The sequence below is a fragment of the Eretmochelys imbricata genome, chromosome 1 (assembly GCF_965152235.1).
Source record: "Eretmochelys imbricata isolate rEreImb1 chromosome 1, rEreImb1.hap1, whole genome shotgun sequence".
NCBI classification, from domain to species: domain Eukaryota; kingdom Metazoa; phylum Chordata; order Testudines; family Cheloniidae; genus Eretmochelys; species Eretmochelys imbricata.
The window spans coordinates 252,939,760-252,952,554 of NC_135572.1; the positions used below are offsets into that span (position 1 = coordinate 252,939,760).

Sequence of the window (12,795 nt, forward strand, 5' to 3'; positions counted from 1 at the left end):
GATATATTCTCTGTTCAGTCCTTTTCAACATCTACATGCAACTACAAGGTGAACTGGTCAGATGAGACTAACTCAAGTGGATGATACACAGCTCTACGTGTCTTTCAGCACATTTCACTACATTACTCCCAGTGCTTGGATGAGATCAGCTAGTGGATAATGAACATTTGCCTGAAGCTGAACCGGAGCAAGACAAAGGTGATGCTGGTGGTTAGAGGAAAGTATTTTCAAGAGCTCATAGCCATTGTGCAGTCTCTGTTGGTTGAAGATTTATACCCACTATTGGTCAGTTCAGGAGTACTGCAGTCTAGGAGCACTCCTGGATTCCTTGCTGATGCTGAACTCTCACATAGCAGAATCTGCGAGTAACACTTTCTGCCATCTCCACTTGGCTAGAAAATTGTCCCATCTTGGCAGCTGAAGACCTAACCTCAGTTATTAGTACCTTTGACACCTCTTGACTGAATTACAGGAATGCAATATACTTGGGCATAAAGCCTTCAACATTTAGGAAACTCTAACTAGTACACAAACCTTGTAGCATGTCTCGTCAGCAATACAGGCTTCCAGGAACACATCAAAGATGTCCTATGCTCCCTATGATGGTTTCCCATAGAATCTCAAATCAAGTTCAAAGTCTCAGTCCTTATCTGCAAAGTATTCCATGACCTGGGCCAGGACATATCTAAAGCTCCAGGAGGAAGAGCGTGGTCTACAACTATGGCACAATGGAACTTTGTGTAATAAGAGTAAAGCTCATCTGTGCAAGAGACAGCTTTCTCTGGGGGTGGTGTGAGACTGCAGAATGAACTTGCCCAGGAACAAATGTCACTTTCCACTCCAAGTGCAAGGTGCATTTCTTTGACTGTGCCTTTTTGAATATAAACACACAACAGGTACATTTTATATATAAAAAGACATCCACTACTAAACTCAACCACTATTCTACACGCACGTTGCCCTCTGAGAAGACAATGAGAGAACAAACCCGTGACAGAGAGCTCAGAGACAATGGCACTGAGTGTTATAAAAACCTATATTGAATATAGGGGTTAGGGTAAGAGAACTTTTTTTTTAATTATGGCTCTTACTATAGGCGCAAGTGAGTTCAACTGTATTAAAGTCTAGAGAAAAATTAGAGGGAAACAGGTAATGGAAGGCTCAGCAAACATCATCACTCTCTAGTACTAGACAAAGGAACACTAAGGAACCTGCCCCAGCCACCAGAAGACACAGTCTCTCCCACAAAATTGAAGGAATTATTCAAACCTGCAATCTCTTTTTTCTGTAGCTATACCAAGTACAAACTTCTTGTTACCTGATTTTGAGGACTGACCTGTTCCCCTATCTCGACTATTTGTGCTTCCTCTGTGCAGGTACTGAAGGTAGTTCCAACCTGGGATGGCAGCCATCATTCTTATATTAATATTTATAATGTGGTAGCAGCTAGAGACCAGCCATACCATGGCCCTATAATCCTAGGCACTGTACAAACTAAAAAACCTGCCTCCCCCCCGCCCCGTGTTTACTGTTGCTTCTGCCCTTTCAAAGAGTATTTCTAAAGCTATATTAAACACTGAATTAGTAGAACAATTTCATTTTTTAAAAATTTATCTAACTATGAATTATACACATAGATCAATTAACCAAATTTTGAGCTAAGAAGAATATAGTCAGGATGAGATGAGTCCCAGAAAGGAAATTAGATTTCCATTATATTACATTCTGACTTTTCCACCAATGCATGCCAAACCAATCAATGAGAATTTAGATGAAGGAAACAGTGAAGGTGATTTCCTGAATTGGTCTATTTTAGAGTTCTTCATTGCCCTCAAGTCTGGTGCTATTTGCTTTCTGATGTGGCAAAATGACAGTAGTATGACTCCCATTTTGAGGCGTGAAGAGATGTGTTGATTTTGTGTAGGAATGATTCTTGAGTGCAAAGCACAACTTTTGTCTCATGCAATATGCAGTAGGGTAAAGGTCTCAGACTCTCCTTGCTGTTATGCTTACTACGCAAGCAAACGTTAACTGACAGAGTTGAAGAAAAACAAACTTGCATCGACTCCATGGGGTGAGCTGTGGAGTACTTTGTAGTATCAAGGGCAAATCTTAAGTGTGGGAAAGATTTGGCTAGGACTGCTCCAGGAACCTCACAGGTAGGGAGCAGGCAATTAGTGATTTATAATGTTGAAATCTGAAATGATGGCATGGACTTTAATGCTAAAGTCCAGACTATCCTAAAGAAAATAGAACTAGAATGTCTGCTTTCCTAGCATTATTGATTTATGTAATACACATGGGAAAATTGGAAAACTTTTTTGTTCCATGTTTATAGAACATCTACCACAATGGAGCCTTGGAACATGTCTGGGGCTCCTAGGTGGTACGATAATAAATAACTGAGTTCAGATTTTTATATAGATAATGCAGGTGGATGACCTGTGAGATGCTAGAACATCATGATGTACACTATCTGGGTTAGAAGTTGTCTACTAATTATCAGGTTCAGGTAGAGTAGGGCTATAAGAGGGTCTCTGTATCACTGCATCCAGGCTGCTTGCGATATGTACCATGCTCTTTGAGAGCTCCATATTAGCAGAAACCCATCTTCTCTTTGCCTGTTTGGACTCAGAATACCACAGAATTCACTATTTTTGCTACAACTATTCTTTGCTGCAAGTAGATGACTGACTTTTTGTCTCTTATCCTGTTACAGTTTGCTTCTTACACTCAAGCTTTCCCTATTAGTGCGAACAAATTAGATTACCATACATGCTTCCTATACTTTTCCATGGTAGCATAGGTTCTGGAAGACAAGAGTCCAGTTTATAACTATGGAATGGGGAACTGAAATCATGGGCTGGGTTTTTGGACCTTCTAGAAAACAATGCAATAGCTGCTACTCTAGGAGATGAACTGCTGAATCTGACAATGTGTTTGGTGGGAAAGAAGATGTTAAGCTACGCCATCTGCAGCACACTGTAGGAAGAGAGGAGCTAGTCTTGAGAATACAGCAAAAACCTTTCAACAAGTTTTGTCAATCATGGATCACATTCAAAACTACTCAGAAGAAACTTCACCATAATTACTTTCAAGGTTTTGTTGTTCTCCACACAGCCTAGCTATATGAATCTTGGTTACTGCTATGTTGTTCAACTCTAATTGTTATGTGCCAGGGTAGGGGGAAGCTTGAAGTTGGCTTCAGTGTCTAGAAAAAGCCCTGCATGGGACTATTTTTTAAATCCCCCTTCTGCTCCTGCATTGTTTCTTGCATTTTTAGCCCACTCCCACCCGCAAAAACATTAGCTCCCCAAATCCCAGGAGACAGATTTCCCCCATACTATTAAAAAAAAAAAAGTTAATATAATTAGAATTAAAACAAAAAATCTTGCCTAAACCATGTAAAAAATACTTTAATATAATAAATTGCAATGAGGGATAAATGTGATGTCTAAGTACTAAAACTTTTATTTAAAAAACAAAAAAACCTTACTTTACGTTGCTAACATTTTATTTATGACAAACTGCTGACGACACAGTACACTTTACCTGCGCCTTCTCATAAGGCAGCGGTACGACAGCAGCCACGGGATCCCAGTCCTGCTGCAGAACTCTAGTGCCTCGAAGTTCCTTTCGATCTGCCATGCAAACTTAATTCCCTGTGTTAAAATCATTTTAATTCCCTAGGCAGTGTAGCCAAGCCTATGCCAATGGCTCTCCCTTGCTGACGTAGGCGACACAAACTCAGTGGAAAGAGGCTGGAGTATGGGAATGAAAAGTATTTCATGGTCCTAGAGTTCTGGGTCTTTGCACTACAGGGTCTAATTACCTCCTCCCTTTTTCTTATCAACATTACTGGTAAGTGAACTGGAGGGAAGGCACATGCGTTTGCTTATGGGATCTGTCATGTGGGATAGCTGGGCTGCTTCTTTTGTGCAGAAGTGTTGCTTTTGTGTGTTGTCTGTATCCAAAGAGGCCAATTTATGGGGTCCACAATGCCACTGCTCCTGTGGAAAACATGTCTGGACAGCTTGCTTATTTGCATTGCAACAATATCTAGAGGCTCAGGTACTATAATAGACAGTACATACACAGAGATGGTCCCTGCTTCAGGCAGCTTACATTTTAAGTGAGGCTCAGCCAGTCTGCTTTTATGTTGCATCTCTTATGTAACTTGCCTGATGAAAACCAGATCTGCCCAGGAAAAGAGCTCTATTGTCTTCAAGCTTGAGCTTGTTTTGCCCTGCCAATTTACATAGACTGCTCTCTCAGGGTGAAGTCAGCTTGGCCAAGGATTGCTCATTCTGCAAGAGGACTCTGGTGGCTCTCACTTCCAATAGGTTGATGGGCTAGAATTTCTCATTCCTTGATCATGTTCCTAGGTCACGCACAAGAGCCTCCATTGGTATTCATCAGCATCTTGGGATCCAGGTTGTGGAAGGAACACATCCACTATTACATACATGGCTTCTGGCTGCCCCTGAGATCAGCTATCTTCATAAATTGGTATTTTTACATTCTTATACATATCCTCTTTACAACTGTTCCAGGAAAGAAGCAGTAGGAACCGCTGTAATTTCTCCAGTGGGATAACTCCTATGCAATCGGGTAGAAGTTGCAGGTGGTAAAGACAAACTACATCTAAGCGAATCCAACATCAGATATTTCATTCTATCCTTTACCCACACCTCTTCTCTCCAATCACCAAATACTCCATGAGTTCAGGCTTCTAAACATTTCTGTAATTTAATGTTTCCTGATGGGCTGAACAGCTACCTTCATCTCTTCACAGCTCACCTTTTTGGATAAAAGTTGATTTGCACTGGTTGAAATGAGAGCCATGTTTAAACTTTCAAATTCTGTTACTATTCAAAAACATTAAAGTCTCAAACTAGAACACAAAACACAGCTTTTCTGGAGGGGATAAGGTGGGGCAGGGAATAAATGAGTTTTTCATAACCCTGACAGCAAATGAGTAGACTGCCTTCTGGGACATATTTATTACACTGAGAATTCTGTTTTGGGGAACTGGTTCTGTGAATGATGACTGCTCTATCCCCAAAGGAATCCTGGGGTAGAATAGATGGAATATTTTGCTCCGAGTTTCTTTACTGTATTCTTCACTCCATGACTCATAGTATGTAGCAAACCTCTCCCGTTTATTAACAGTCAAAATTAAAACAAATACAAAGTTATTCATCTTCATAAATTTAGCTGCTTTTATTTGAACCATGTGTAGTAGGTAGAATCTCACATTGTGAGAAGAACGAGACAAACTACTCTCCTGTTGTGCTGTTCTTGTGAGAAGTGCAATATGCACAATATAGAAAAGACAAGGTAAAACAGAGGCTTTGGGAAATCTAGTGTGACAGTATGTTGTTTTAATTTGGTATTTCCTTTTGTCACAACTGCAACCATTTTATAATGTAGAAGTTTTTCTTTCCAATCCTAAGTAGTGACACTCCATTCTTGAGGATATGCTGCCCAATGACAAGAACAGTTTCAGGATTAGTTACTTGAATGTAGTTTATAGAGACTCCACCATCTGTAATCTTCCGGTACCTTGAAATAAAACAGTAATTACAAGATGAAACTGATTGATTGTTGCTAACTCTCAAACATTCAGTTTAGAAAAAAAATTACTGTATTAATGTTGGTGCAGGAGACTGGACAACTTGGGTAGTTCATAATGGAATATGAAACCATTTGCCTCTAGGTCACTTATTCAAGTTCATTTCAGGTCAACACTGACTGGTATCAGTCATGTTCCTAAAGGATGCACCAATCCCCACCTCTGGCAATATGCTTTTGTTGAGAGATGAGGTAAAGGAAGAAACTGACTCTACTGCTGTCTTTACATACATATACAACTCTACAGATAAAATGATGGGGTCTAAATTAGCTATTACCACTCAGGGAAGATCTCTGAATCATTGTGGATAGTTCTCTGCAAACATCCATCCAATATGCAGTGGTAGTCAAAAAAGCTAATAGGATGTTGGGGATCATTAGGAAAGGGATAGATAGTAAGAAAGTATCATATTGCCTGTATATAAACCTATGGTATGCCCACATTTGAATACTGCATGCAGATCTGGTTGCCTCATCTCAAAATGATATATTGCAATTGAAAAAGGTACAGAAAAGGGCAACAAAAATCGTTAGGGGTATGGAACAGCTTCCATATGAGAGGAGATTAATAAGACTGGGACTTTTCAGCTTGGAAAAGAGACGACTAAGGGGAAATATGAGAGGTCTATAAAATCATGACTGGTATGGAGAAACTAAATAAGGAAGTGCTACACAAGAACTAGGTATCCCCAAATGAAATTAATAGGCAGCACGTTTAAAACAAAAAAATGGAAGTATTTCTTCATACAACACAGTCAACCTATGAAACTCTTTGCCAGAGGATGTTGGGAAGGCCAAGACTGTAACAGGGTTCAAAAAAGAACGAGGTAAGTTCATGGAGAATAGGTCCGTCAATAACTATTAGCTAGGATGGGCAGGGATGGTGTTCCTCTGTCTGGCCTCTGTTTAGAAGCTGACTCTATACCAGTTCTGTTCATTCCCTCTGAAGCACCTGGCATTGGTCACTGTCAGAAAACAGGATACTGTGCTAGATGGACCATTGGTTTGATCCAGGATAGCCATTCTTATGTGCCCTTCATCATTCATGGCTCTTAATCTGGTGCATTGCACCAGCAATAAATTCACTTATTTCAATATTTTGCTCTAGCAAATCAATTCTCTTGATGACTCTTTTTCACTTCTTAGTGCATTTGGAATTCATGCATCATTCCTTTAGAACTCTAGAGAACTTTGTATGTTCTGGTGCACAGTAAAACCATACCAGACTTAGTCATTTAATGAAATTTAGCAGATAGGAACATTCTACAACTCAGATCAATAGTGTGAAGGTATTTTAGCAGCACAGTTCAGACCTATCAAATTACTTTAGATTAATTTATAAGTTAAAGTGACAGTAGTATGTTGTACAACTTTTACACCTCTGCTTTTCTCCCACCTCAGTCTGTAGTATCAACACCTCACTAATTGATTTCTCAGATGGATGACTACTAGGCGTTTTGATATAACTGAGGACTGAACAAACCAGAAATTCATTTCTAACAGAAGGTCTGCAAGTGTACAACTGCAGCCCATATAACAAACAAGTGGAACATACCCACTAGGTCCATCTGGAATGGCATTGGCTTTGTGACACAGGTCAAGTACACTCATTCCAGGTTCAAGCATCAATTCAGCAAATGGAGCTTCTCTGAAAAGTTCCTGTAATTCTTGGTCAGACATAGCCTCCAGTGCCTCCACATTGCTGTAATACAGTGCTTTCGTACATCTAAAAAAATTGTGGTTAACTAAATTAGGGTTCTCCTGTTTTCTTAATTAAAATTTTCTCCCCACACATCTTTTTACCATAGTAGCCTACCTTCCTACCCATGCCCCCCCACCCCCCCTCAAGTGAACTGAAACCCTTCAAACCTTGTCAATGCAACTCAAGGGTAACAGTATCTGCAGAATTACATAACATATGCCTTTCTCCATTTTGTTGTCCTCCCCTCCCCCACTCAACCGTTCATGAATAAGGCTACGATTTAATCACTGGTACTTTTACTAAAGTCATAGGTCATGGGCAAGAAACAAAAAAAGTCACAGCCTGTACCATAAATACCCTGACTGAATCTTGGGAAGGTGGGGGTGAGTCTGGAGGGCCCACAGCACCAGCTGCCGGGGGTAGGGGGGGAAGGGGAGTGGGGAAGCATCCTGGGGGGCCAGCCGCCGCTACAGATGCCTGGGGACTGCTGGTGGGAGTCACTGAGCTGTGACAGCCCCTGCTGCCCCCAGGTCCAGCCACAACAGCCACTGCTTAGGCAGTCCCTGGGGCCAGCTGCCTGGGGCCGCCAGAGCAGTGGCCGGTGCAGCTCCCGGGCCGCTCCAGCAGTGGCTGGCTGCAGAGCCGCTCTAGCAGCGGCCAGTGTGACTGTCCCCAGGGCCAGCTGCTTGGGTGGCCCTGGGGTCAGCCACTGGCCGCTGCTGAAGTCCCAGAGCCCTATTCATGAACGATCCACACAGTGCCTCCCTCTGGTCATGAAGAGCACTTATCCTAAATAAGCCCGTAACTGGACAGACAAATTAGTAAAACTTTACCTTTTAGCAGATTCCAGACCTTCTTTTCCATGAACAAGCTTAGTTACTTCTGCAGCAAGTCGTTTTTGGGGTCCCCACTTTTCAGGTTCTTTAGCATGCATTTCCATCATATGCTCAATCTCCGGAAGAGGAAGGAAAGTGAAGAGTTTCAGGTACCTAAGGGCAGGGAGGGAATTCTTTCATCTCTACATTGGTCAGTATATTAGATTTCCTTTCTATCTGCCATGCAAACTTAATTCCCTGTGTTAAAATTATTTTAATTAATCCAGATTGTAGATATTCTACTTTTTCAGACCTTTATTTCTGTTTGCAAAGTTAGGACAAACCATATGTTTTCTAGATTATTTCCTCAAGTGCATACTCATACACTTTCATGGTGGTGTCCCCAAGCCACTTAAAACTCAATGGTCCACTTTTCTGATGCTAACTTGTGATGCATCTACCAGTATGTGTGAATAAAGGAAGTGCTAATGTCATGTACATTTATTAATCTGATGTACGTTATTTAATCAATAAAGACATTTTCAAAAGAGTAACTTGCATGATGATAGTGGAAATCCATCTTACTGCATGATCTCATACTGTATCTATCTGTATAAAACATAGGCACATTTTCAGTGCTGCTGTTATATAGCGTTCTCTGGAGCAAATTTTGTGAGAAGTGAGGTTTAAGAAGAACTACTTGCCTTTCAACAGTGCTATCTGGCTGTCTAACAAAAAACTGATACAGCTCAAATGGAGAGGTCCTATCTCTGTTTAGCCAAACTGCATTACCAGCAGACTTTCCCAATTTATCTCCAGTGGTACTGGTAATAAGAGGCACGGTGATTCCAAACACATCTTCTCCCGTCACTCTGTGGGGAAAGAATCACAATGCATTAAAATCATATTGCTTGGTAAGCTTAAATGTAATTTGTACTTGGAACTACTGGTCCTTTTGAGCTGCTTCTAAGCCTTTCACAAAGTAATTAGATTATACTAAAGTACATTTTTAAAAAAATCTGTCTTGTGAACTCACTGCCACTAAATGTTTGAGGCGACAATATAAGCTATAGTTTTATATGTAATAATGAGACTATCCACTTAGGTTTTTAAAAAATTAGAAGTGATATATATAAGCCTCAAGCTTCAGGGTATAAGACAACTAGCAGCTAATAAGAGGTAAGGAAGAAACTTTCTCTGTTGGCAGGTTATTCCATAACAGGGAATTTGGCAGGTTCTTCTGAAGCATTTGGTTCAGAATACTACATTAAGATGCACTGAATGTCAATTTTGATGTACTATAGCAGGGGTGGCCAACCTGAGCCTGAGAAGGAGCCAGAATTTACCAAGATACATTGCCAAAGAGCCACAGTAATACGTCAGCAGCCCCCCACCCTGCTCCCAGTGCCTCTCCGTCCCTCCTTCCCCATGCCTCCCACCCGCTGCAATCAGCTGTTACGTGTTACGTGGTGCGCAGGAGGCTCTGGTGGGGAGACAGCGAGGGCATGCCAGGCTCGGGGGTAGGGGGTTGAGCACTGAGCACCCCCCGGCACATTGGAAAGTTATCATATATAGAGTTAGCATATATAGGCTTAGCATATATAGGCTCCAGCCCCGGAGTCAGTGCCTTTGCAAGGAGCCGCACATTAACTCCTGAACATCTGCATGCGGTTCCAGAGCCACAGGTTGACCACCCCTCTACTATAGCGTATTGTAGATGTTCTTCTATGTTCAACGTAACTTGTACAATAACTTTGAATGTTGTCTAGCTTTTTGAGAAGTGCCATAGCAGCCTTTATTTCCATTTCAACTACCAAGACAGGCTAGACCAAGCAGTCTGTTTGCATTTCACTTATTAGTACAGCAGCAACACTCCACCACCATTGGTATTTGCAGTTGTTCCTTAAAAGCATTTTTCAGCTGCCTTTTCTCCTCTACTTTCACTTATCTATTGCAGGGCATGCTGCTATAAATCTCACAAACAGTCTTATATCTTGGAGACAGTCAGAGATGTTTAGAGGCCTCTTCTGTTCTTAACAGGCTAGTTGTTGCCATGATAAAGATTGCAATACTGAACGTTAAATGCCTCCTGGTCTTTTATTATAGATTAGAGACTAACCAATTTATTTGAGCATAAGCTTTCGTGAGCTATAGCTCACTTCTTCGGATGCATACTTGTGGAAAATGCAGAGGATGTTTGTTTTTATACACACAAATCATGAAAAAATGGGTGTTTATCACTACAAAAGGTTTTCTCTCCCCCCACCCCACTCGGGTGTCTTGGTAGTTGAAATGGAAATAAAGGCTGCCGTGGCAGTTGGGGTAGGGGGGAGAGAAAACCTTTTGTAGTGATAAACACCCATTTTTTCATGATTTGTGTGTATAAAAACAACTGCATTTTCCACAGTATGCATCCGATGAAGTGAGCTGTAGCTCACGAAAGCTTATGCTCAAATAAATTGGTTAGTCTCTAAGGTGCCACAAGTACTCCTTTTCTTTTTGCGAATACAGACTAACACGGCTGTTACTCTGAAACCTGTCATTATTATAGATTGTGACTTTAAAAAAAAAAAAGTCTGAGCAGCATTTCAATGCTGCTCCCTCAAAGTCTCTATATCTCAGGCAACCTGACAATGGAGGGTTGTATTGTCACCCATGCACCCAAGAGTTGTTACTACTTATATATTAGAGATGTTAAAGAAAAATTATCATTTTTCGTTTGGTGGAAAACTTGTTGAAATTTTGGAAAATATTGACCACTTTAGCATTACCAATCCTTGCAATTTTATCAAGTTTCATATATGCTAGTTTACTTAACACCCCAGATGCTGGAACCAAATAAGTGTGAGACTCTCGGCTTTCATTTAAAAAATAAAAATTTCTAGCCCTCATGGTTACAAGGAAAAGCTTGAAAGTGTGATCCGTGTGTCCCTAAAGACAAACACCCACTGTCTTTTTTTCTTTAATAATTTAAGCCAATATTAACTATTTGAGGTCTGACTCATTATTTTTGAATACTTGAGCCTGGCCATCCTGAGTTTCTTGCATTACTTGAAGAAACAATAAGGGAAAAAGCTTGACCCCTCCAGTATTTTAATATCACCCTCATCACTGTCACACCTGTGGATTAGCATGTGTGAAGCAACAGGCTTGAGCTTGAGATAGCCACCTCCTCACTTTTAGATGACAGGTCCCAGCCTGCTAGGTGCCACAGGCCACTCGGCACAAGATGGCACCTAGCAGGCTGGGACCCATCATCTCTCAGGGGCTTCCAGTGCCCAGCCCTATGAGAGGAAGCAGTCAGCTATGCTTCTGCAGCCCAGGGCAATCTGGGACACGTGGTCTCTCTGAGGCTGCCCGTCTCTGAGAGAAATGAAGTGGGAGGCCACGGTGATGCAGCTTGTGCTGGCACCTATCAAGGGCTGTCGAGCCCAATGAGATGAAGTGGTTGGACATACTAGCGTAGCCCATGATGGCACCTGGCAGGCTGGCCTATCGTCTCTCAGGTTGCCATCCCTGTGAGCGATGAAGCTGGTGGCCACAGTGGGGCAGCTCACGTTGGCACCTCAGAGGTTGCCAATCCTGATGAGATGAAACATGTGACCATGCTGGCGCGGCCGGTGGCAGGCCAGCCCCCCTCATCGCTCAGGGGCTGCCCATCCCTATGAGAGATGAAGGCGGAGCCCGCTGGTGCAGCCCAGTCACCCCCCTTGTCCCGCCGCCCGTACTTGGTGACGAGCTCATATCCGGACATGATGTTGCCCATCTGGTCGGCTCCCCCGAGCTGGATGCGACAGCCGTGGTGTCGGTGCAGGTGCAGGAAGTCGTAGGCCTGCAGGGCCGGGTAGAGGAACTCGGCCAGGCTCATGCCCTCGGCGCTGCGGAGCCGAGCCTGGCAGCTCTGCCTGCTGAGCAGGGTGCCCATGCGCAGGCGCCGCCCGACCCCGCACAGGAAGCCCACCACCGGCTCGCGCCCCAGCCACCACGCGTTGTCCTGCAGCATCACCTCGCCCAACCGCGCGCCGCCCGCCGCGGGCCAGAACAGCAGGCGGTGGTTCTCGAAGAGCCTCCGCAGCCCCTCGCGCAGGCCCAGCGCGTGCGCCCGCGCCAGCTCCTCCGACAGCGGCTCGCGCTCCTTGGTGCGGCCGCTGGGGTCGCCCAGGCGGGCGGTGGCCCCGCCTACCAAGGCGATGACGTTGTGCCCCGCGCGCTGAAAGTGCAGCAGGCCCATGACGGTCAGCAGGTGGCCGACGTGCAGCGAGTCGGCCGTGGCGTCGAAGCCGCAGTAAACGGCCTGCGGGGGCCGGCCCGGCTCCAGCAGGGCGGGCAGCCCTTCCTCCGCGCCCTGCGCCGGGAACACCTCCTGGAACAGGCCCCGCTCGCACTGCGCCGCCAGCAGCCTCTTGGCGGCCGGAGCCCGCTGCGGCTGGTGATGGATCCGCCGGGAGAGGAGCCCGCAGAGACCCGCGGCCCGGCGGCCCCCCACTCGCCGCAGCGTGGGCGCCGCCATCTTGGCTGGCGAGGGCGGTGCGCGGGACGCTGGGGGCGAAGAGGCTGACGGAAGGGGGGCTCCTCCCCGATTGTCGCCGGAGCGGGCACGGCCGCGGGGCCGGGCTCCCGGGGCCCCGCCCTCTCCTGGGCCCT

The 12,795-nt window shown here is 44.2% G+C and overlaps 1 protein-coding gene across 1 annotated transcript; it reads right to left on the reverse strand.

Annotated features, from left to right (window-relative positions):
• Nucleotides 1-5,208: 5,208 nt before the first annotated feature.
• YARS2 (tyrosyl-tRNA synthetase 2) lies at nucleotides 5,209-12,761 on the reverse strand. The gene is made up of 5 exons (XM_077827901.1): nucleotides 11,880-12,761; nucleotides 8,856-9,023; nucleotides 8,170-8,325; nucleotides 7,190-7,360; nucleotides 5,209-5,565 (listed from the first exon to the last, which is right to left on the reverse strand). The coding sequence occupies exons 1-5, from the start codon at nucleotides 12,659-12,661 to the stop codon at nucleotides 5,406-5,408; spliced, it is 1,437 nt and encodes a 478-aa protein (XP_077684027.1). The 5' UTR covers nucleotides 12,662-12,761; the 3' UTR covers nucleotides 5,209-5,405.
• Between the last annotated feature and the right edge of the window lie 34 nt (nucleotides 12,762-12,795).

Bases quoted from the DNA above. Each gene is read 5' to 3' on its own strand.
- YARS2 (XM_077827901.1), bottom strand. From the start codon at position 12,661: ATGGCGGCGCCCACGCTGCGGCGAGTGGGGGGCCGCCGGGCCGCGGGT. The intron at 9,024-11,879 runs GTACGGGCGGCG...CTTTCCCCACAG, and splicing joins GGATATGAGCTCGTCACCAA to AGTGACGGGAGAAGATGTGT. The intron at 5,566-7,189 runs GTATGTTCCACT...TTTTATTTCAAG, and splicing joins ATTCCAGATGGACCTAGTGG to GTACCGGAAGATTACAGATG.